This window comes from Salvelinus fontinalis, chromosome 16, assembly GCF_029448725.1.
Source record: "Salvelinus fontinalis isolate EN_2023a chromosome 16, ASM2944872v1, whole genome shotgun sequence".
NCBI lineage: Eukaryota > Metazoa > Chordata > Actinopteri > Salmoniformes > Salmonidae > Salvelinus > Salvelinus fontinalis.
The window spans coordinates 51,007,855-51,033,801 of NC_074680.1; the positions used below are offsets into that span (position 1 = coordinate 51,007,855).

General features: G+C 48.4%; 1 protein-coding gene across 5 annotated transcripts in view; it reads right to left on the bottom strand.

Moving 5' to 3' along the window:
* Positions 1-25,947, bottom strand: part of LOC129813324 (fibroblast growth factor receptor 3) — a 211,854-nt gene that overhangs the window by 98,875 nt on the left and 87,032 nt on the right. For all 5 annotated transcript variants that reach the window (XM_055865682.1, XM_055865681.1, XM_055865680.1 and 2 more), the window contains 2 exons: positions 7,392-7,515; positions 1,696-1,886 (listed from right to left, as the gene is read on the bottom strand). In XM_055865682.1, coding sequence (XP_055721657.1) covers positions 1,696-1,886; positions 7,392-7,515 — 315 coding nt within the window. The remainder of the gene's footprint in view (positions 1-1,695; positions 1,887-7,391; positions 7,516-25,947) is intronic.

Sequence of the window (25,947 nt, forward strand, 5' to 3'; positions counted from 1 at the left end):
TCCCTCTCTCCTCCTCCTCTCCTCCTCCTCCCCTCTCTCCTCCTCCTCTCCTCCTCCTTCCCTCTCTCCTCCTCCTCTCCTCCTCCTCCCCTCTCTCCTCCTCCTCTCCTCCTCCTTCCCTCTCTCCTCCTCCTCTCCTCCTCCCTCTCTCAGACGAGGCGACACAGCACATCAGAGTCTGGGTGGTTAACAGCCGTCTCTGCCTGCCTCCCTGCCGCCACCACACTAGTTAACTTTAGTCCAAACCAGATGATTGTTTTATTCCCTCGGTGCCAAAATGAGAAAGCGAAATTCTTTATTTCTCTGGGAGTCTCTTTCTCTGAGTTCAAATAAAATCTGTTTTTAAAACACTCTGGTGGGAAGGAAGGGTGTTGTCCCCTGAGAGGAATCCTGCATGCTCTCTTCTAGATCACCAGACTAGTGCTCTGTTACAGAACTATACATGCTAAACAACCTAGAAGACTAAGAAGAGAGACCGGTCTCTAGAAGACTAAGGAGAGAGACCAGTCTCTAGAAGACTAAGGAGAGAGACCAGTCTCTAGAAGACTAAGGAGAGAGACCAGTCTCTAGAAGACTAAGGAGAGAGACCAGTCTCTAGAAGACTAAGGAGAGAGACCAGTCTCTAGAAGACTAAGGAGAGAGACCAGTCTCTAGAAGACTAAGGAGAGAGACCGGTCTCTAGAAGACTAAGGAGAGAGACCAGTCTCTAGAAGACTAAGGAGAGAGACCAGTCTCTAGAAGACTAAGGAGCGAGACCAGTCTCTAGAAGACTAAGGAGAGAGAACGGTCTCTAGAAGACTAAGGAGAGAGACCAGTCTCTAGAAGATTAAGGAGAGAGACCAGTCTCTAGAAGACTAAGGAGAGAGACCAGTCTCTAGAAGATTAAGGAGAGAGACCAGTCTCTAGAAGACTAAGGAGAGAGACCGGTCTCTAGAAGACTAAGGAGAGAGACCAGTCTCTAGAAGATTAAGGAGAGAGACCAGTCTCTAGAAGACTAAGGAGCGAGACCAGTCTCTAGAAGACTAAGGAGAGAGAACGGTCTCTAGAAGACTAAGGAGAGAGACCAGTCTCTAGAAGACTAAGGAGAGAGACCGGTCTCTAGAAGACTAAGGATAGACTAAGGAGAGAGAAGACTAAGGAGAGAGACCAGTCTCTGAAGACTAAGGAGAGAGACCAGTCTCTAGAAGACTAAGGAGAGAGACCGGTCTCTAGAAGACTAAGGAGAGAGACCAGTCTCTAGAAGACTAAGGAGAGAGACCAGTCTCTAGAAGACTAAGGAGAGAGACCGGTCTCTAGAAGACTAAGGAGAGAGACCAGTCTCTAGAAGACTAAGGAGAGAGACCGGTCTCTAGAAGACTAAGGAGAGAGACCAGTCTCTAGAAGACTAAGGAGAGAGACCGGTCTCTATAATCCTTTAAAGAAACATCACACTATCAACTGAACACCACACTAAAACTACTCTGCCCATGACCTCATCCTAACCCTGTATGTAGAGGTTAGAGGTCAACTCTATGTATCCCTTGTGGCCTCACAGCTACTACAGACTAGAGTAATACTAGAGTCTAATCTAGTGTCTCTTCTTATTGGTCCAAGTCAATCTGGATGTCAGGTCTGATTGACCCAGCAGACAGGAAGTCAGATCTGATTTGCTCTAGCTGACAAGAAGACAGGTGTGATTAATTCAGTCCCACCCACCTTGAGTATGTTGACGTATGGGACACCGTCGGGTCCGTACCGGGATCCATTCACCTCGATGTGCTTCAACCACTGGATGTGAGGCTGGGCATCGCTGTACACTTTACAGTGGAACTCCACATCACTTCCCAATACTACTGTCTGATTGGCTGGAAGACCTGCCTGGAGGATGGGCCTGTGAGGGGAGCGCTCTGAATGGGCCAGGGAAGTGAGAGGGGCAGGAAGTGAGAGGGGCAGGAAGTTTGTCAGCAGAACACAAACACAAAGGTGTAGTATGGAATCTGATGACCTTGATAGCATGTGACAAAATGAACTGAAGCCAATGAATCCATCAGTTCTCCCAAACTATGAAATCCTGTTGGATCGTCTTACCTAGCATGTCTAGCTGGTAGCTGTGGTGGTGTCTTACCTAGCACGTCTAGCTGGTAGCTGTGGTGGTGTCTTACCTAGCATGTCTAGCTGGTAGCTGTGGTGGTGTCTTACCTAGCATGTCTAACTGGTAGCTGTGGTGGTGTCTTACCTAGCACGTCTAGCTGGTAGCTGTGGTGGTGTCTTACCTAGCACGTCTAGCTGGTAGCTGTGGTGGTGTCTTACCTAGCACGTCTAGCTGGTAGCTGTGGTGGTGTCTTACCTAGCATGTCTAGCTGGTAGCTGTGGTGGTGTCTTACCTAGCATGTCTAGCTGGTAGCTGTGGTGGTGTCTTACCTAGCTCGTCTAGCTGGTAGCTGTGGTGGTGTCTTACCTAGCATGTCTAGCTGGTAGCTGTGGTGGTGTCTTACCTAGCATGTCTAACTGGTAGCTGTGGGTGGTGGTGTCTTACCTAGCATGTCTAGCTGGTAGCTGTGGTGGTGTCTTACCTAGCATGTCTAGCTGGTAGCTGTGGTGGTGTCTTACCTAGCATGTCTAGCTGGTAGCTGTGGTGGTGTCTTACCTAGCACGTCTAGCTGTGGTGGTGTCTTACCTAGCATGTCTAACTGGTAGCTGTGGTGGTGTCTTACCTAGCATGTCTAGCTGGTAGCTGTGGTGGTGTCTTACCTAGCACGTCTAGCTGTGGTGGTGTCTTACCTAGCATGTCTAGCTGGTAGCTGTGGTGGTGTCTTACCTAGCACGTCTAGCTGGTAGCTGTGGTGGTGTCTTACCTAGCACGTCTAGCTGGTAGCTGTGGTGGTGTCTTACCTAGCACGTCTAGCTGGTAGCTGTGGTGGTGTCTTACCTAGCACGTCTAGCTGTGGTGGTGTCTTACCTAGCACGTCTAGCTGGTAGCTGTGGTGGTGTCTTACCTAGCATGTCTAGCTGGTAGCTGTGGTGGTGTCTTACCTAGCACGTCTAGCTGGTAGCTGTGGTGGTGTCTTACCTAGCATGTCTAGCTGGTAGCTGTGGTGGTGTCTTACCTAGCATGTCTAACTGGTAGCTGTGGTGGTGTCTTACCTAGCATGTCTAGCTGGTAGCTGTGGTGGTGTCTTACCTAGCACGTCTAACTGGTAGCTGTGGTGGTGTCTTACCTAGCATGTCTAGCTGTGGTGGTGTCTTACCTAGCACGTCTAGCTGGTAGCTGTGGTGGTGTCTTACCTAGCATGTCTAGCTGGTAGCTGTGGTGGTGTCTTACCTAGCATGTCTAACTGGTAGCTGTGGTGGTGTCTTACCTAGCACGTCTAGCTGGTAGCTGTGGTGGTGTCTTACCTAGCACGTCTAACTGGTAGTTGTGGTGGTGTCTTACCTAGCATGTCTAACTGGTAGCTGTGGGTGGTGGTGTCTTACCTAGCACGTCTAGCTGGTAGCTGTGGTGGTGTCTTACCTAGCACGTCTAACTGGTAGCTGTGGTGGTGTCTTACCTAGCATGTCTAACTGGTAGCTGTGGTGGTGTCTTACCTAGCACGTCTAACTGGTAGCTGTGGTGGTGTCTTACCTAGCACGTCTAGCTGTGGTGGTGTCTTACCTAGCATGTCTAGCTGGTAGCTGTGGTGGTGGTGTCTTACCTAGCACGTCTAACTGGTAGCTGTGGTGGTGTCTTACCTAGCACGTCTAGCTGTGGTGGTGTCTTACCTAGCATGTCTAGCTGGTAGCTGTGATGGTGTCTTACCTAGCACGTCTAGCTGGTAGCTGTGGGTGGTGGTGTCTTACCTAGCACGTCTAGCTGGTAGCTGTGGTGGTGTCTTACCTAGCACGTCTAGCTGGTAGCTGTGGTGGTGTCTTACCTAGCACGTCTAGCTGGTAGCTGTGGTGGTGTCTTACCTAGCATGTCTAGCTGGTAGCTGTGGTGGTGTCTTACCTAGCACGTCTAGCTGGTAGCTGTGGTGGTGTCTTACCTAGCACGTCTAGCTGGTAGCTGTGGGTGATGGTGTCTTACCTAGCATGTCTAGCTGGTAGCTGTGGTGGTGTCTTACCTAGCACGTCTAGCTGGTAGCTGTGGTGGTGTCTTACCTAGCACGTCTAGCTGGTAGCTGTGGTGGTGGTGTCTTACCTAGCACGTCTAGCTGGTAGCTGTGGTGGTGTCTTACCTAGCACGTCTAGCTGGTAGCTGTGGTGGTGTCTTACCTAGCATGTCTAGCTGGTAGCTGTGGTGGTGTCTTACCTAGCACGTCTAGCTGGTAGCTGTGGTGGTGTCTTACCTAGCACGTCTAGCTGGTAGCTGTGATGGTGTCTTACCTAGCACGTCTAGCTGGTAGCTGTGGTGGTGTCTTACCTAGCATGTCTAACTGGTAGCTGTGGTGGTGTCTTACCTAGCATGTCTAGCTGGTAGCTGTGGTGGTGTCTTACCTAGCATGTCTAACTGGTAGCTGTGGTGGTGTCTTACCTAGCACGTCTAGCTGGTAGCTTTGGTGGTGTCTTACCTAGCACGTCTAACTGGTAGCTGTGGTGGTGTCTTACCTAGCACGTCTAGCTGAGAGCTGTGGTGGTGTCTTACCTAGCATGTCTAGCTGGGAGCTGTGGTGGTGTCTTACCTAGCATGTCTAGCTGGTAGCTGTGATGGTGTCTTACCTAGCACGTCTAGCTGTGGTGGTGTCTTACCTAGCACGTCTAGCTGGTAACTGTGGTGGTGTCTTACCTAGCACGTCTAGCTGGTAGCTGTGGTGGTGTCTTACCTAGCACGTCTAGCTGGTAGCTGTGGTGGTGTCTTACCTAGCATGTCTAACTGGTAGCTGTGGTGGTGTCTTACCTAGCACGTCTAGCTGGTAGCTGTGGGTGGTGGTGTTTTACCTAGCATGTCTAGCTGGTAGCTGTGGTGGTGTCTTACCTAGCATGTCTAGCTGGTAGCTGTGGTGGTGTCTTACCTAGCATGGCTAGCTGGTAGCTGTGGTGGTGTCTTACCTAGCACGTCTAGCTGGTAGCTGTGGGTGGTGGTGTCTTACCTAGCACGTCTAGCTGGTAGCTGTGGTGGTGTCTTACCTAGCACGTCTAGCTGGTAGCTGTGGTGGTGTCTTACCTAGCACGTCTAGCTGGTAGCTGTGGTGGTGTCTTACCTAGCATGTCTAGCTGGTAGCTGTGGTGGTGTCTTACCTAGCATCTAGCTGGTAGCTGTGGTGGTGTCTTACCTAGCACGTCTAGCTGGTAGCTGTGGTGGTGTCTTACCTAGCACGTCTAGCTGTGGTGGTGTCTTACCTAGCACGTCTAGCTGGTAGCTGTGGTGGTGTCTTACCTAGCACGTCTAACTGTGGTGGTGTCTTACCTAGCACGTCTAGCTGGTAGCTGTGGTGGTGTCTTACCTAGCACGTCTAGCTGGTAGCTGTGGTGGTGTCTTACCTAGCATGTCTAGCTGGTAGCTGTGGTGGTGTCTTACCTAGCATGTCTAGCTGGTAGCTGTGGGTGGTGGTGTCTTACCTAGCATGTCTAGCTGGTAGCTGTGGTGGTGTCTTACCTAGCACGTCTAGCTGGTAGCTGTGGTGGTGTCTTACCTAGCATGTCTAGCTGGTAGCTGTGGTGGTGTCTTACCTAGCATGTCTAGCTGGTAGCTGTGGTGGTGTCTTACCTAGCACGTCTAGCTGGTAGCTGTGGTAGTGTCTTACCTAGCATGTCTAGCTGGTAGCTGTGGGTGATGATGTCTTACCTAGCACGTCTAGCTGGTAGCTGTGGGTGATGGTGTCTTACCTAGCATGTCTAGCTGGTAGCTGTGGTGGTGTCTTACCTAGCACGTCTAGCTGGTAGCTGTGGGTCATGGTGTCTTACCTAGCATGTCTAGCTGGTAGCTGTGGTGGTGTCTTACCTAGCACGTCTAGCTGGTAGCTGTGGTGGTGTCTTACCTAGCACGTCTAGCTGGTAGCTGTGGTGGTGTCTTACCTAGCACGTCTAGCTGGGAGCTGTGGTGGTGTCTTACCTAGCACGTCTAGCTGGGAGCTGTGGTGGTGTCTTACCTAGCACGTCTAGCTGGGAGCTGTGGTGGTGTCTTACCTAGCACGTCTAGCTGGTAGCTGTGGTGGTGTCTTACCTAGCATGTCTAGCTGGTAGCTGTGGTGGTGGTGTCTTACCTAGCACGTCTAGCTGGTAGCTGTGGTGGTGGTGTCTTACCTAGCACGTCTAGCTGGTAGCTGTGGTGGTGTCTTACCTAGCATGTCTAACTGGTAGCTGTGGTGGTGTCTTACCTAGCACGTCTAGCTGGTAGCTGTGGTGGTGTCTTACCTAGCACGTCTAGCTGTGGTGGTGTCTTACCTAGCATGTCTAGCTGGTAGCTGTGGTGGTGTCTTACCTAGCATGTCTAGCTGGTAGCTGTGGTGGTGTCTTACCTAGCATGTCTAGCTGGTAGCTGTGGTGGTGTCTTACCTAGCATGTCTAGCTGGTAGCTGTGGTGGTGTCTTACCTAGCATGTCTAACTGGTAGCTGTGGGTGGTGGTGTCTTACCTAGCACGTCTAGCTGGTAGCTGTGGTGGTGTCTTACCTAGCACGTCTAGCTGGTAGCTGTGGTGGTGTCTTACCTAGCACGTCTAGCTGGTAGCTGTGGTGGTGTCTTACCTAGCATGTCTAGCTGGTAGCTGTGGGTGATGGTGTCTTACCTAGCATGTCTAGCTGGTAGCTGTGGTGGTGTCTTACCTAGCATGTCTAGCTGGTAGCTGTGGTGGTGTCTTACCTAGCATGTCTAACTGGTAGCTGTGGTGGTGTCTTACCTAGCACGTCTAGCTGGTAGCTGTGGTGGTGTCTTACCTAGCACGTCTAGCTGGTAGCTGTGATGGTGTCTTACCTAGCATGTCTAGCTGGTAGTTGTGGTGGTGTCTTACCTAGCATGTCTAGCTGGTAGCTGTGGTGGTGTCTTACCTAGCATGTCTAGCTGGTAGCTGTGGTGGTGTCTTACCTAGCATGTCTAGCTGGTAGCTGTGGGTGGTGGTGTCTTACCTAGCTCGTCTAGCTGGTAGCTGTGGTGGTGTCTTACCTAGCACGTCTAGCTGGTAGCTGTGGTGGTGTCTTACCTAGCACGTCTAGCTGGTAGCTGTGGTGGTGTCTTACCTAGCACGTCTAGCTGGTAGCTGTGGTGGTGTCTTACCTAGCATGTCTAGCTGGTAGCTGTGGTGGTGTCTTACCTAGCATGTCTAGCTGGTAGCTGTGGTGGTGTCTTACCTAGCACGTCTAGCTGGTAGCTGTGGTGGTGTCTTACCTAGCATGTCTAGCTGGTAGCTGTGGTGGTGTCTTACCTAGCATGTCTAGCTGGTAGCTGTGGGTGGTGGTGTCTTACCTAGCATGTCTAGCTGGTAGCTGTGGTGGTGTCTTACCTAGCACGTCTAGCTGGTAGCTGTGGGTGATGGTGCCGTACTTGTTCTCTACAACACAGGTGTAGTTCCCTCGGTCTGAAGGGACAGCACTCTCCATCACCAGACTCCACTGCTGGTGTCTTAGCTGAGGGGGAGAGAGGGGGTAAGGCAGGGATGGGGGAGAGAGGGGGTAAGGCAGGGAGGGAGGAGAGAGAAGAATGGAGGTAAAGAGGGGGTGAGGGAGGGAGGGAAACACAAGGAGAGAGCAGGGAGGGAGAGAGGCAGAAAGAGAAGAGGGTGAGGAAGAAGGGGAGAGGGGGAGAGGGAAGGGGTGAGGAAGAGGGGGAGAGGCAGCAGACAGGGAAGGGGGTGAGGAAGGGGGGAGAGGTGTACAGGGAAGGGGTGGGAGAGAGGGGAAGAGGGAAGGGGGTGAAGAAGAGGGGGAGAGGCATACAGGGAAGGGGGTGAGGAAGAGGGGGGAGAGGGGAAGAGGGAAGGGGGTGAAGAAGAGGGGGAGAGCCATACAGGGAAGGGGGTTGGGAAGAGGGGGGAGAGGCATACAGGAAAGCGTGTGAGGAAGAGGGAGGAGAGGGGGAGAGGGAAGGGTGTGAGGAAGAGGGGGAGGGGCAGACAGGAAAGTGTGTGAGGAAGAGGAGGAGGGGCAGACATGAAAGGGTGTGAGGAAGACGGGGGGAGAGGTAGACAGGGAAGGGGGTGAGGAAGACGGGGGGAGAGGTAGACAGGGAAGGAGATGAGGAAGAGGGGGAGAGGTAGACAGGGAAGGGGTGAGGAAGGGGGTGAGGAAGAGGGGAGTGAGGCAGACAGGCAGGGGGTGAGGCATAGTTAGCATGGGGGTTCAACATAAGACTGTGGATGAAAAACAAAAAGGAGAAAGAGAGGATTGGCAAACATGGCAAAGACAAGAGTGAGACAATAGAGAGACAAAGACAGGGGAGACAAGAGAGAGACAGGAGAGAGACAGGAGAGAGACAGAGATAAAAGAGAGACAGGAGTGAGACAGAGATACGAGAGAGACAGGAGTGAGACTCCGATAGGAGAGAGACAGCGATAGGAGAGACAAGAGGGAGACAGAGATGAGAGAGACAGGAGAGGGACAGGAGAGAGACAGAGAGAGAGAGACAGAGACAGGGGAGAGACAGGAGAGAGACAGGAGAGAGACAGAGAGAGAGAGACAGAGACAGGGGAGAGACAGGAGAGGGACAGGAGAGAGACAGAGAGAGAGAGACAGAGACAGGGGAGAGACAGAGATAGGAGAGAGACAGGAGAGAGACACAGAAGAGAGACAGAGACAGGAGAGAGACAGAGATAGGAGAGAGACACAGAGAGAGAGACAGAGACAGGGGAGGGACAGGAGAGAGAGGGGGGAGAGACAGAGACAGGAAATGGACAGAGTTGAATGAGAGACAGAAGCAAGACAGAGACAAGAGAGAGACCACAGAGAGTCAGGACAGAGAAAGGAGAGAGACAGAGACAGGAGAGGGACAGGAGAGGGACAGGAGAGAGACAGAGATAAAAGTGAGACAGGAGAGAGACAGAGATAAAAGAGAGACAGGAGAGAAACAGAGACAGGAGAGGGACAGGAGAGGGACAGGAGAGAGACAGGAGAGAGACAGAGACAGGAGAGAGACAGAGAGAGGAGAGAGACAGAGAGAGGAGATGGACAGGAGAGAGACAGGAGGGAGACAGGAGGGAGACAGGAGAGATACAGGAGACAGACAGGAGAGAGAGGGACAGGAGAGAGACAGGAGAGAGAGAGACAGGAGAGACAGGAGAGAGACAGGAGAGAGAGGGACAGGAGAGAGACAGGAGAGAGACAGAGACAGCGAAAGGAGTGAGATAGAGAGAGGGACAGGAGAGAGACAGGAGAGAGAGGGACAGGAGAGAGACAGGAGAGAGACAGAGACAGCGAAAGCAGCGAGATAGAGAGAGGGACAGGAGAGAGACAGGAGAGAGAGGGACAGGAGAGAGACAGGAGAGAGAGGGACAGAGACAGCAGTCTGGTATTTGAGAATATTATAACTAGACAGAAACAGCCAGAGGGGCTAAAGAGGAGAGAAATATTGAATATATAGAGAGAGAAATAAAGAGAGGCAGTGTACTGTAGTGACTGGTCTCTTGAAGGCAGAGATGATTTGACAGCTCAGTGGAAACATGATGACAATATATAACCCAGTGTACATTATAAACTGTCCCTGTGTAGTAACCCTGACATGAACTCAGCTAGAAGGTAATAGTGACTAAGAGAGTGAGTGATGTCACAGGATGGAACGCTTCACATTACCTCGCTGCGATGGAACCTTATGCCTACCCCGTTTAAACCCGACTCTGGGTAGAACCGTTCAAACCCGACTCTGGGTAGAACCGTTTTAACCCGACTCTGGGTAGAACCGTTTAAACCCGACTCTGGGTAGAACCGTTTAAACTCGACTCTGGGTAGAACCGTTTGAACCCTACTCTGGGTAGAACCGTTTAAACCCGACTCTGGGTAGAACCGCTCAAACCCGACTCTGGGTAGAACCGTTTTAACTCTACTCTGGGTAGAACCGATAAGCCCGACTCTGGGTAGAACCGTTTTAACTCTACTCTGGGTAGAACCGATAAGCCCGACTCTGGGTAGAACCGATAAGCCCGACTCTGGGTAGAACCGATAAGCCCGACTCTGGGTAGAACCGATAAACCCGACTCTGGGTAGAACCGTTCAAACCCGACTCTGGGTAGAACCGTTTAAACCCTTCTCTGGGTAGAACCGTTTAAACCCCACTGTAGACTGGGTAACACTAGGGAGATAGATCACTTTGCCAGTCAGTCATTTATAGTTCTGTAATTGTGGAGAAGAATGCTTTCTCTCTCTTCTTGCTCTCTCCATATCTCTTCTCTCTCTCTTTCTGCTCTTCTCGCTCTCTTTCTGCTCTTCTCTCTCTCTCTCTCTCTCTCTCTCTCTCTCTCTCTCTCTCTCTCTCTCTCTCTCTCTCTCTCTCTCTCTCTCTCTCTCTTTCTGCTCTTCTCTCTCTCTCTTCTTGCTCTCCATATCTTCTCTCTCTCTCTTTCTGCTCTTCTCTTTCTGTTGGAGGCCGGGGTGGAAAATAATGCTGCAGTGTAAATATTATGGAGAGTGTTTTTTCTCAGTTGCATGGTAACAGAGCCCAGGCACAGTACAGGCTGGCAAATGTTTTTTATACCCTGCCCCTCCCCAGCCCCCTCCCCTGCCACCTCTACCTCACCCCAACCAAGCGCGCCCCCATCATCTTCTGCCCCCCTCACTGCACCCCTCCTGGCCCCATACCCCCTCCCCAGCCCCCTCCGCTGCACCCCTCTACCCCACCCTTTACCCCACCCCTCCTGGCCCCGTACCCCATCTTCTGCTCCCGGTCCCCCTCCTCTCTGCCTCAGCCCCCCTCTTTCCCCCGCCTCGCCCTTGCCTCGCCCCTGCCCCACTGCCAGCCCACCCCTCCTCCCAACAACCCCCCCTGTGTGTGTGAGGAGTCAAACTGCAGTCAATGGCTCCTCTTATGAGGTAGATGTGTGAAGCCTTGTACCGTGGTAATGCTGCTGTATTTGTGCATGTGCGTTCTTTGTATAACTTACCATCGTGTATTAAATACATATGCATAGGGCTTTCTAAAACAGCATGACTAAAACAGCCCTGACTAAAACAGCCATGACTAAAACATCCCCGACTAAAACAGCCCCGACTAAAACAGCCCCGACTAAAACAGCCCCGACTAAAACAGCCCCGACTAAAACAGCCCCGACTAAAACAGCCCTGACTAAAACAGTCCTGACTAAAACAGCCCTGACTAAAACATCCCCGACTAAAACAGTCCTGACTAAAACATCCCCGACTAAAACAGTCCTGACTAAAACAGCCCTGACTAAAACAGCATGACTAAAACAGTCCTGACTAAAACAGCCCCGACTAAAACAGTCCTGACTAAAACAGCCCCGACTAAAACAGCCCCGACTAAAACAGCATGACTAAAACAGCACTTCTAAAACAGCCCTGACTAAAACAGTCCTGACTAAAACAGCCCTGACTAAAACAGTCCTGACTAAAACAGTCCTGACTAAAACAGCCCCGACTAAAACAGCCCTGACTAAAACATCCCCGACTAAAACAGTCCTGACTAAAACAGCTCCGACTAAAACAGCCCCGACTAAAACAGCCCCGACTAAAACAGCCCCGACTAAAACAGCCCAGACTAAAACAGCCCTTCTAAAACAGCCCCGACTAAAACAGCCCTGACTAAAACAGCCCTGACTAAAACAGCCCTGACTAAAACAGCCCTGACTAAAACAGCCCTGACTAAAACAGTCCTGACTAAAACAGCCCCGACTAAAACAGCATGACTAAACCAGCCCTGACTAAAACAGCCCCGACTAAAACAGCATGACTAAAACATCCCCGACTAAAACAGTCCTGACTAAAACAGCCCCGACTAAAACAGCATGACTAAAACAGCCCTGACTAAAACAGCATGACTAAAACAGTCCTGACTAAAACAGCCCCGACTAAAACAGCCCAGACTAAAACAGCCCTGACTAAAACAGCCCCGACTAAAACAGCCCTGACTAAAACAGCCCTGACTAAAACAGCCCCGACTAAAACAGCATGACTAAAACAGCATGACTAAAACAGCATGACTAAAACAGCATGACTAAAACAGCCCTGACTAAAACAGCCCTGACTAAAACAGCCCTGACTAAAACAGCCCCGACTAAAACAGCCCCGACTAAAACAGCCCCGACTAAAACAGCCCCGACTAAAACAGTCCTGACTAAAACAGCATGACTAAAACAGTCCTGACTAAAACAGCACTTCTAAAACAGCCCTGACTAAAACAGCCCTGACTAAAACAGCCCCGACTAAAACAGCCCCGACTAAAACAGCCCTGACTAAAACAGCATGACTAAAACAGCCCCGACTAAAACAGCCCCGACTTAAACAGCCCCGACTAAAACAGCCCCGACTAAAACAGCCCCGACTAAAACAGCCCCGACTAAAACAGCCCCGACTAAAACAGCCCTGACTAAAACAGCCCCGACTAAAACAGCCCCGACTAAAACAGCCCCGACTAAAACAGCCCCGACTAAAACAGCCCCGACTAAAACAGCCCCGATTAAAACAGCCCCGACTAAAACTGCCCCGACTAAAACAGCCCCGACTAAAACAGCCCCGACTAAAACAGCCCCGACTAAAACAGCCCCGACTAAAACAGCCCCGACTAAAACAGCCCCGACTAAAACAGCATGACTAAAACAGCCCTGACTAAAACAGCCCTGACTAAAACAGTCCTGACTAAAACAGCCCCGACTAAAACAGCCCCGACTAAAACTGCCCCGACTAAAACAGCCCCGACTAAAACAGCCCCGACTAAAACAGCCCCGACTAAAACAGCCCCGACTAAAACAGCCCCGACTAAAACAGCATGACTAAAACAGCCCTGACTAAAACAGCCCTGACTAAAACAGTCCTGACTAAAACAGCCCCGACTAAAACAGCCCCGACTAAAACATCCCCGACTAAAACATCCCCGACTAAAACAGCCCCGACTAAAACAGCCCCGACTAAAACAGCCCCGACTAAAACAGCCCCGACTAAAACAGCCCCGACTAACACAGCCCCGACTAAAACAGCCCCGACTAAAACAGCCCCGACTAAAACAGCATGACTAAAACAGCCCTGACTAAAACAGTCCTGACTAAAACAGCCCCGACTAAAACAGCCCCGACTAAAACAGCCCCGACTAAAACAGCCCAGACTAAAACAGCCCCGACTAAAACAGCCCCGACTAAAACAGCCCCGACTAAAACAGCCCCGACTAAAACAGCCCCGACTAAAACAGCCCCGACTAAAACAGTCCTGACTAAAACAGCCCCGACTAAAACAGCCCCGACTAAAACAGCCCTGACTAAAACAGCCCTGACTAAAACAGCCCTGACTAAAACAGCCCCGACTAAAACAGCCCGACTAAAACAGCCCCGACTAAAACAGCCCCGACTAAAACAGCCCCGACTAAAACATCCCCGACTTTAACAGTCCTGACTAAAACAGCTCCGACTAAAACAGCCCCGACTAAAACAGCCCAGACTAAAACAGCCCTGACTAAAACAGCCCTGACTAAAACAGCATGACTAAAACAGTCCTGACTAAAACAGTCCTGACTAAAACAGCCCAGACCAAAACAGCCCTGACTAAAACAGCCCTGACTAAAACAGCCCTGACTAAAACAGCACTTCTAAAACAGCCCTGACTAAAACAGACCTGACTAAAACAGTCCTGACTAAAACAGTCCTGACTAAAACAGTCCTGACTAAAACAGCCCCGACTAAAACAGCCCTGACTAAAACAGCCCCGACTAAAACAGCCCCGACTAAAACAGCCCCGACTAAAACAGCCCTGACTAAAACAGCCCCGACTAAAACAGCCCCGACTAAAACAGCATGACTAAAACAGCATGACTAAAACAGCATGACTAAAACAGCATGACTAAAACAGCATGACTAAAACAGCCCTGACTAAAACAGCCCTGACTAAAACAGCCCTGACTAAAACAGCCCCGACTAAAACAGCCCCGACTAAAACAGCCCTGACTAAAATAGCCTCGACTAAAACAGTCCTGACTAAAACAGCATGACTAAAACAGTCCTGACTAAAACAGCACTTCTAAAACAGCCCTGACTAAAACAGCCCTGACTACAACAGCCCCGACTACAACAGCCCCGACTAAAACAGCCCCGACTAAAACAGCCCCGACTAAAACAGCCCCGACTAAAACAGCCCCGACTAAAACAGCCCCGACTAAAACAGCCCCGACTAAAACAGCCCCGACTAAAACAGCCCCGACTAAAACAGCCCTGACTAAAACAGCCCCGACTAAAACAGCCCTTCTAAAACAGCCCCGACTAAAACAGCCCTGACTAAAACAGCCCTGACTAAAACAGCCCTGACTAAAACAGCCCTGACTAAAACAGCCCCGACTAAAACAGCCCCGACTAAAACAGCCCCGACTAAAACAGCATGACTAAAACAGCCCTGACTAAAACAGCCCTGACTAAAACAGCCCTGACTAAAACAGTCCTGACTAAAACAGCCCCGACTAAAACAGCCCTGACTAAAACATCCCCGACTAAAACAGTCCTGACTAAAACAGCCCCGACTAAAACAGCATGACTAAAACAGCCCTGACTAAAACAGCATGACTAAAACAGTCCTGACTAAAACAGCCCCGACTAAAACAGTCCTGACTAAAACAGCCCCTACTAAAACAGCCCTGACTAAAACAGCCCTGACTAAAACAGCCCTGACTAAAACAGCACTTCTAAAAAAGCCCTGACTAAAACAGACCTGACTAAAACAGTCCTGACTAAAACAGCCCTGACTAAAACAGCCCTGACTAAAACAGCACTTCTAAAACAGCCCTGACTAAAACAGTCCTGACTAAAACAGCCCTGACTAAAACAGTCCTGACTAAAACAGTCCTGACTAAAACAGCCCCGACTAAAACAGCCCTGACTAAAACATCCCCGACTAAAACAGTCCTGAATAAAACAGCCCCGACTAAAACAGCCCCGACTAAAACAGCCCTGACTAAAACAGCCCTGACTAAAACAGCACTTCTAAAACAGCCCTGACTAAAACAGACCTGACTAAAACAGTCCTGACTAAAACAGCCCTGACTAAAACAGCCCTGACTAAAACAGCACTTCTAAAATAGCCCTGACTAAAACAGTCCTGACTAAAACAGCCCTGACTAAAACAGTCCTGACTAAAACAGTCCTGACTAAAACAGCCCCGACTAAAACAGCCCTGACTAAAACATCCCCAACTAAAACAGTCCTGACTAAAACAGTCCTGACTAAAACAGCCCCGACTAAAACAGCCCTGACTAAAACAGCCCTGACTAAAACAGCCCTGACTAAAACAGCACTTCTAAAACAGCCCTGACTAAAACAGTCCTGACTAAAACAGCCCTGACTAAAACAGCCCTGACTAAAACAGTCCTGACTAAAACAGCCCCGACTAAAACAGCCCTGACTAAAACATCCCCGACTAAAACAGTCCTGACTAAAACAGCTCCGACTAAAACAGCCCCGACTAAAACAGCCCTGACTAAAACAGTCCTGACTAAAACAGCCCTGACTAAAACAGTCCTGACTAAAACAGCTCCGACTAAAACAGCCCCGACTAAAACAGCCCTGACTAAAACAGTCCTGACTAAAACAGCCCTGACTAAAACAGCCCTGACTAAAACAGTCCTGACTAAAACAGCCCCGACTAAAACAGCCCTGACTAAAACATCCCCGACTAAAACATCCCCGACTAAAACATCCCCGACTAAAACAGTCCTGACTAAAACAGCTCCGACTAAAACAGCCCCGACTAAAACAGCCCCGACTAAAACAGCCCCGACTAAAACAGCCCCGACTAAAACAGCCCTGACTAAAACAGCCCCGACTAAAACAGCATGACTAAAACAGCATGACTAAAACAGCATGACTAAAACAGCCTGACTAAAACAGCCCTGACTAAAACAGCCCTGACTAAAACAGCCCTGACTAAAACAGCCCTGACTAAAACAGCCCCGACTAAAACAGCCCTGACTAAAATAGCCTCGACTAAAACAGTCCTGACTAAAACAGCATGACTAAAACAGTCCTGACTAAAACAGTCCTGACTAAAACAGCACTTCTAAAACAGCCCTGACTAAAACAGCCCTGACTAAAACAGCCCCGACTAAAACAGCCCTGACTAAAACAGCCCTGACTAAAACAGCATGACTAAAACAGCCCCGAATAAAACAGCCCCGACTAAAACAGCCCCGACTAAAACAGCCCCGACTAAAACAGCATGACTAAAACAGCCTCGACTAAAACAGCCCTGACTAAAACAGCCCTGACTAAAAAAGCCCTGAATAAAACAGCCCTGACTAAAACAGCCCTGACTAAAACAGCCCTGACTAAAACAGCCCTGACTAAAACAGTCCTGACTAAAACAGCCCCGAATAAAACAGCCCTGACTAAAACATCCCCGACTAAAACAGTCCTGACTAAAACAGCCCCGACTAAAACAGCATGACTAAAACAGCCCTGACTAAAACAGCATGACTAAAACAGTCCTGACTAAAACAGCCCCGACTAAAACAGTCCTGACTAAAACAGCCCCGACTAAAACAGCCCTGACTAAAACAGCCCTGACTAAAACAGCCCTGACTAAAACAGCACTTCTAAAACAGCCCTGACTAAAACAGACCTGACTAAAACAGTCCTGACTAAAACAGCCCTGACTAAAAGAGCCCTGACTAAAACAGCCCTGACTAAAACAGCACTTCTAAAACAGCCCTGACTAAAACAGTCCTGACTAAAACAGCACTGACTAAAACAGTCCTGACTAAAACAGTCCTGACTAAAACAGCCCCGACTAAAACAGCCCTGACTAAAACATCCCCGACTAAAACAGCCCTGACTAAAACAGCTCCGACTAAAACAGCCCCGACTAAAACAGCCCAGACTAAAACAGCCCCGACTAAAACAGTCCTGACTAAAACAGCATGACTAAAACAGTTCTGACTAAAACAGTCCTGACTAAAACAGCCCTGACTAAAACAGCCCTGACTAAAACAGCCCAGACTAAAACAGCCCTGACTAAAACAGCCCTGACTAAAACAGCCCCGACTAAAACAGCCCCGACTAAAACAGCCCTGACTAAAACAGCCCCGACTAAAACAGCATGACTAAAACAGCATGACTAAAACAGCATGACTAAAACAGCCCTGACTAAAACAGCCCTGACTAAAACAGCCCTGACTAAAACAGCCCTGACTAAAACAGCCCCGACTAAAACAGCCCCGACTAAAACAGCCCTGACTAAAATAGCCTCGACTAAAACAGTCCTGACTAAAACAGTCCTGACTAAAACAGCACTTCTAAAACAGCCCTGACTAAAACAGCCCTGACTAAAACAGCCCTGACTAAAACAGCCCTGACTAAAACAGCCCTGACTAAAACAGCCCCGACTAAAACAGCCCCGACTAAAACAGCCCCGACTAAAACAGCCCCGACTAAAACAGCCCCGACTAAAACAGCCCTGACTAAAATAGCCTCGACTAAAACAGCCCTGACTAAAACAGCCCTGACTAAAACAGCCCTGACTAAAACAGCCCCGACTAAAACAGCCCCGACTAAAACAGCCCTGACTAAAATAGCCTCGACTAAAACAGTCCTGACTAAAACAGTCCTGACTAAAACAGCACTTCTAAAACAGCCCTGACTAAAACAGCCCCGACTAAAACAGCCCCGACTAAAACAGCCCTGACTAAAAAAGCACTTCTAAAACAGCCCCGACTAAAACAGCCCTGACTAAAACAGCCCCGACTAAAACAGCCCCGACTAAAACAGCCCTGACTAAAACAGCCCCGACTAAAACAGCCCCGACTAAAACAGCCCCGACTAAAACAGCCCCGACTAAAACAGCCCTGACTAAAACAGCCCTGACTAAAACAGTCCTGACTAAAACAGCCCTGACTAAAACAGCCCTGACTAAAACAGTCCTGACTAAAACAGCCCTGACTAAAACAGCCCTGACTAAAACAGCCCCGACTAAAACAGCCCCGACTAAAACAGCCCCGACTAAAACAGCCCTGACTAAAACAGCCCTGACTAAAACAGCCCCGACTAAAACAGCCCTGACTAAAACAGCCCCGACTAAAACAGTCCTGACTAAAACAGCTCCGACTAAAACAGCCCCGACTAAAACAGCATGACTAAAACAGCCCTGACTAAAACAGCCCTGACTAAAACAGTCCTGACTAAAACAGCCCCGACTAAAACAGCCCTGACTAAAACATCCCCGACTAAAACAGTCCTGACTAAAACAGCCCCGACTAAAACATCATGACTAAAACAGCCCTGACTAAAACAGCATGACTAAAACAGTCCTGACTAAAACAGCCCCGACTAAAACAGTCCTGACTAAAACAGCCCTGACTAAAACAGCCCTGACTAAAACAGCCCTGACTAAAACAGCACTTCTAAAACAGCCCTGACTAAAACAGACCTGACTAAAACAGTCCTGACTAAAACAGCCCTGACTAAAACAGCCCTGACTAAAACAGCACTTCTAAAACAGCCCTGACTAAAACAGTCCTGACTAAAACAGCCCTGACTAAAACAGTCCTGACTAAAACAGTCCTGACTAAAACAGCCCCGACTAAAACAGCCCTGACTAAAACATCCCCGACTAAAACAGTCCTGACTAAAACAGCCCCGACTAAAACAGCCCTGACTAAAACAGCCCTGACTAAAACAGCACTTCTAAAACAGCCCTGACTAAAACAGACCTGACTAAAACAGTCCTGACTAAAACAGCACTTCTAAAACAGCCCTGACTAAAACAGCACTTCTAAAACAGCCCTGACTAAAACAGTCCTGACTAAAACAGCCCTGACTAAAACAGTCCTGACTAAAACAGTCCTGACTAAAACAGCCCTGACTAAAACAGCCCTGACTAAAACAGCACTTCTAAAACAGCCCTGACTAAAACAGTCCTGACTAAAACAGCCCTGACTAAAACAGTCCTGACTAAAACAGTCCTGACTAAAACAGCCCCGACTAAAACAGCCCTGACTAAAACATCCCCGACTAAAACAGTCCTGACTAAAACAGCTCCGACTAAAACAGCCCCGACTAAAACAGCCCTGACTAAAACAGTCCTGACTAAAACATCCCCGACTAAAACAGTCCTGACTAAAACAGCCCCGACTAAAACAGCCCTGACTAAAACATCCCCGACTAAAACAGTCCTGACTAAAACAGCCCCGACTAAAACAGCATGACTAAAACAGCCCTGACTAAAACAGCATGACTAAAACAGTCCTGACTAAAACAGCCCCGACTAAAACAGTCCTGACTAAAACAGCCCCTACTAAAACAGCCCTGACTAAAACAGCCCTGACTAAAACAGCCCTGACTAAAACAGCACTTCTAAAAAAGCCCTGACTAAAACAGACCTGACTAAAACAGTCCTGACTAAAACAGCCCTGACTAAAACAGCCCTGACTAAAACAGCACTTCTAAAACAGCCCTGACTAAAACAGTCCTGACTAAAACAGCCCTGACTAAAACAGTCCTGACTAAAACAGTCCTGACTAAAACAGCCCCGACTAAAACAGCCCTGACTAAAACATCCCCGACTAAAACAGTCCTGAATAAAACAGCCCCGACTAAAACAGCCCCGACTAAAACAGCCCTGACTAAAACAGCCCTGACTAAAACAGCACTTCTAAAACAGCCCTGACTAAAACAGACCTGACTAAAACAGTCCTGACTAAAACAGCCCTGACTAAAACAGCCCTGACTAAAACAGCACTTCTAAAATAGCCCTGACTAAAACAGTCCTGACTAAAACAGCCCTGACTAAAACAGTCCTGACTAAAACAGTCCTGACTAAAACAGCCCCGACTAAAACAGCCCTGACTAAAACATCCCCAACTAAAACAGTCCTGACTAAAACAGTCCTGACTAAAACAGTCCTGACTAAAACAGCCCCGACTAAAACAGCCCTGACTAAAACAGCCCTGACTAAAACAGCCCTGACTAAAACAGCACTTCTAAAACAGCCCTGACTAAAACAGTCCTGACTAAAACAGCCCTGACTAAAACAGCCCTGACTAAAACAGTCCTGACTAAAACAGCCCCGACTAAAACAGCCCTGACTAAAACATCCCCGACTAAAACAGTCCTGACTAAAACAGCTCCGACTAAAACAGCCCCGACTAAAACAGCCCTGACTAAAACAGTCCTGACTAAAACAGCTCCGACTAAAACAGCCCCGACTAAAACAGCCCTGACTAAAACAGTCCTGACTAAAACAGCCCTGACTAAAACAGCCCTGACTAAAACAGCCCTGACTAAAACAGTCCTGACTAAAACAGCCCCGACTAAAACAGCCCTGACTAAAACATCCCCGACTAAAACATCCCCGACTAAAACATCCCCGACTAAAACAGTCCTGACTAAAACAGCTCCGACTAAAACAGCCCCGACTAAAACAGCCCCGACTAAAACAGCCCCGACTAAAACAGCCCCGACTAAAACAGCCCCGACTAAAACAGCCCTGACTAAAACAGCCCCGACTAAAACAGCATGACTAAAACAGCATGACTAAAACAGCATGACTAAAACAGCCTGACTAAAACAGCCCTGACTAAAACAGCCCTGACTAAAACAGCCCTGACTAAAACAGCCCTGACTAAAACAGCCCCGACTAAAACAGCCCTGACTAAAATAGCCTCGACTAAAACAGTCCTGACTAAAACAGTCCTGACTAAAACAGTCCTGACTAAAACAGCACTTCTAAAACAGCCCTGACTAAAACAGCCCTGACTAAAACAGCCCCGACTAAAACAGCCCTGACTAAAACAGCCCTGACTAAAACAGCATGACTAAAACAGCCCCGAATAAAACAGCCCCGACTAAAACAGCCCCGACTAAAACAGCCCCGACTAAAACAGCATGACTAAAACAGCCTCGACTAAAACAGCCCTGACTAAAACAGCCCTGACTAAAAAAGCCCTGAATAAAACAGCCCTGACTAAAACAGCCCTGACTAAAACAGCCCTGACTAAAACAGCCCTGACTAAAACAGTCCTGACTAAAACAGCCCCGAATAAAACAGCCCTGACTAAAACATCCCCGACTAAAACAGTCCTGACTAAAACAGCCCCGACTAAAACAGCATGACTAAAACAGCCCTGACTAAAACAGCATGACTAAAACAGTCCTGACTAAAACAGCCCCGACTAAAACAGTCCTGACTAAAACAGCCCCGACTAAAACAGCCCTGACTAAAACAGCCCTGACTAAAACAGCCCTGACTAAAACAGCACTTCTAAAACAGCCCTGACTAAAACAGACCTGACTAAAACAGTCCTGACTAAAACAGCCCTGACTAAAAGAGCCCTGACTAAAACAGCCCTGACTAAAACAGCACTTCTAAAACAGCCCTGACTAAAACAGTCCTGACTAAAACAGCACTGACTAAAACAGTCCTGACTAAAACAGTCCTGACTAAAACAGCCCCGACTAAAACAGCCCTGACTAAAACATCCCCGACTAAAACAGCCCTGACTAAAACAGCTCCGACTAAAACAGCCCCGACTAAAACAGCCCAGACTAAAACAGCCCCGACTAAAACAGTCCTGACTAAAACAGCATGACTAAAACAGTTCTGACTAAAACAGTCCTGACTAAAACAGCCCTGACTAAAACAGCCCTGACTAAAACAGCCCAGACTAAAACAGCCCTGACTAAAACAGCCCTGACTAAAACAGCCCCGACTAAAACAGCCCTGACTAAAACAGCCCTGACTAAAACAGCCCCGACTAAAACAGCATGACTAAAACAGCATGACTAAAACAGCATGACTAAAACAGCCCTGACTAAAACAGCCCTGACTAAAACAGCCCTGACTAAAACAGCCCTGACTAAAACAGCCCCGACTAAAACAGCCCCGACTAAAACAGCCCTGACTAAAATAGCCTCGACTAAAACAGTCCTGACTAAAACAGTCCTGACTAAAACAGCACTTCTAAAACAGCCCTGACTAAAACAGCCCTGACTAAAACAGCCCTGACTAAAACAGCCCTGACTAAAACAGCCCTGACTAAAACAGCCCCGACTAAAACAGCCCCGACTAAAACAGCCCCGACTAAAACAGCCCCGACTAAAACAGCCCCGACTAAAACAGCCCCGACTAAAACAGCCCTGACTAAAATAGCCTCGACTAAAACAGCCCTGACTAAAACAGCCCTGACTAAAACAGCCCTGACTAAAACAGCCCCGACTAAAACAGCCCCGACTAAAACAGCCCTGACTAAAATAGCCTCGACTAAAACAGTCCTGACTAAAACAGTCCTGACTAAAACAGCACTTCTAAAACAGCCCTGACTAAAACAGCCCCGACTAAAACAGCCCCGACTAAAACAGCCCTGACTAAAAAAGCACTTCTAAAACAGCCCCGACTAAAACAGCCCTGACTAAAACAGCCCCGACTAAAACAGCCCCGACTAAAACAGCCCTGACTAAAACAGCCCCGACTAAAACAGCCCCGACTAAAACAGCCCCGACTAAAACAGCCCCGACTAAAACAGCCCCGACTAAAACAGCCCTGACTAAAACAGTCCTGACTAAAACAGCCCTGACTAAAACAGTCCTGACTAAAACAGCCCTGACTAAAACAGCCCTGACTAAAACAGCCCCGACTAAAACAGCCCCGACTAAAACAGCCCCGACTAAAACAGCCCTGACTAAAACAGCCCTGACTAAAACAGCCCCGACTAAAACAGCCCTGACTAAAACAGCCCCGACTAAAACAGTCCTGACTAAAACAGCTCCGACTAAAACAGCCCCGACTAAAACAGCATGACTAAAACAGCCCTGACTAAAACAGCCCTGACTAAAACAGTCCTGACTAAAACAGCCCCGACTAAAACAGCCCTGACTAAAACATCCCCGACTAAAACAGTCCTGACTAAAACAGCCCCGACTAAAACATCATGACTAAAACAGCCCTGACTAAAACAGCATGACTAAAACAGTCCTGACTAAAACAGCCCCGACTAAAACAGTCCTGACTAAAACAGCCCTGACTAAAACAGCCCTGACTAAAACAGCCCTGACTAAAACAGCACTTCTAAAACAGCCCTGACTAAAACAGACCTGACTAAAACAGTCCTGACTAAAACAGCCCTGACTAAAACAGCCCTGACTAAAACAGCACTTCTAAAACAGCCCTGACTAAAACAGTCCTGACTAAAACAGCCCTGACTAAAACAGTCCTGACTAAAACAGTCCTGACTAAAACAGCCCCGACTAAAACAGCCCTGACTAAAACATCCCCGACTAAAACAGTCCTGACTAAAACAGCCCCGACTAAAACAGCCCTGACTAAAACAGCCCTGACTAAAACAGCACTTCTAAAACAGCCCTGACTAAAACAGACCTGACTAAAACAGTCCTGACTAAAACAGCACTTCTAAAACAGCCCTGACTAAAACAGCACTTCTAAAACAGCCCTGACTAAAACAGTCCTGACTAAAACAGCCCTGACTAAAACAGTCCTGACTAAAACAGTCCTGACTAAAACAGCCCTGACTAAAACAGCCCTGACTAAAACAGCACTTCTAAAACAGCCCTGACTAAAACAGTCCTGACTAAAACAGCCCTGACTAAAACAGTCCTGACTAAAACAGTCCTGACTAAAACAGCCCCGACTAAAACAGCCCTGACTAAAACATCCCCGACTAAAACAGTCCTGACTAAAACAGCTCCGACTAAAACAGCCCCGACTAAAACAGCCCTGACTAAAACAGTCCTGACTAAAACAGCCCTGACTAAAACAGTCCTGACTAAAACAGTCCTGACTAAAACAGCCCCGACTAAAACAGCCCTGACTAAAACATCCCCGACTAAAACATCCCCGACTAAAACAGTCCTGACTAAAACAGCTCCGACTAAAACAGCCCCGACTAAAACAGCCCAGACTAAAACAGCCCTGACTAAAACAGCCCTGACTAAAACAGCATGACTAAAACAGCCCCGACTAAAACAGTCCTGACTAAAACAGCATGACTAAAACAGTCCTGACTAAAACAGTCCTGACTAAAACAGTCCTGACTAAAACAGCCCTGACTAAAACAGCCCTGACTAAAACAGCCCCGACTAAAACAGCCCTGACTAAAACAGCCCTGACTAAAACAGCCCCGACTAAAACAGCCCCGACTAAAACATCATGACTAAAACAGTCCTGACTAAAACAGTCCTGACTAAAACAGTCCTGACTAAAACAGTCCTGACTAAAACAGTCCTGACTAAAACAGCCCTGACTAAAACAGCCCTGACTAAAACAGCCCTGACTAAAACAGCCCCGACTAAAACAGCCCCGACTAAAACAGCCCCGACTAAAATAGCCTCGACTAAAACAGTCCTGACTAAAACAGTCCTGACTAAAACAGTCCTGACTAAAACAGCACTTCTAAAACAGCCCTGACTAAAACAGCCCTGACTAAAACAGCCCTGACTAAAACAGCCCCGACTAAAACAGCCCCGACTAAAACAGCCCCGACTAAAACAGCCCCGACTAAAACAGCCCTGACTAAAACAGTCCTGACTAAAACAGCCCTGACTAAAACAGCCCCGACTAAAACAGCCCTTCTAAAACAGCCCCGACTAAAACAGCCCTGACTAAAACAGCCCTGACTAAAACAGTCCTGACTAAAACAGCCCCGACTAAAACAGCCCTGACTAAAACATCCCAGACTAAAACAGTCCTGACTAAAACAGTCCTGACTAAAACAGCATGACTAAAACAGCATGACTAAAACAGTCCTGACTAAAACAGCCCCGACTAAAACAGTCCTGACTAAAACAGCCCCGACTAAAACAGCCCTGACTAAAACAGCCCTGACTAAAACAGCCCTGACTAAAACAGCCCTTCTAAAACAGCCCTGACTAAAACAGACCTGACTAAAACAGACCTGACTAAAACAGTCCTGACTAAAACAGCCCTGACTAAAACAGCCCTGACTAAAACAGCCCTGACTAAAACAGCACTTCTAAAACAGCCCTGACTAAAACAGTCCTGACTAAAACAGCCCTGACTAAAACAGTCCTGACTAAAACAGTCCTGACTAAAACAGCCCCGACTAAAACAGCCCTGACTAAAACATCCCCGACTAAAACAGTCCTGACTAAAACAGCTCCGACTAAAACAGCCCCGACTAAAACAGCCCAGACTAAAACAGCCCCGACTAAAACAGTCCTGACTAAAACAGTTCTGACTAAAACAGTCCTGACTAAAACAGCCCTGACTAAAACAGCCCTGACTAAAACAGCCCCGACTAAAACAGCCCCGACTAAAACAGCCCTGACTAAAACAGCCCCGACTAAAACAGCCCCGACTAAAACAGCCCCGACTAAAACAGCCCAGACTAAAACAGCCCCGACTAAAACAGCCCCGACTAAAACAGCCCCGACTAAAACAGCCCCGACTAAAACAGCCCCGACTAAAACAGCCCCGACTAAAACAGTCCTGACTAAAACAGCCCCGACTAAAACAGCCCCGACTAAAACAGCCCCGACTAAAACAGCCCTGACTAAAACAGCCCTGACTAAAACAGCCCCGACTAAAACAGCCCGACTAAAACAGCCCCGACTAAAACAGCCCCGACTAAAACAGCCCCGACTAAAACATCCCCGACTTTAACAGTCCTGACTAAAACAGCTCCGACTAAAACAGCCCCGACTAAAACAGCCCAGACTAAAACAGCCCTGACTAAAACAGCCCTGACTAAAACAGCATGACTAAAACAGTCCTGACTAAAACAGTCCTGACTAAAACAGCCCAGACCAAAACAGCCCTGACTAAAACAGCCCTGACTAAAACAGCCCTGACTAAAACAGCACTTCTAAAACAGCCCTGACTAAAACAGACCTGACTAAAACAGTCCTGACTAAAACAGTCCTGACTAAAACAGTCCTGACTAAAACAGCCCCGACTAAA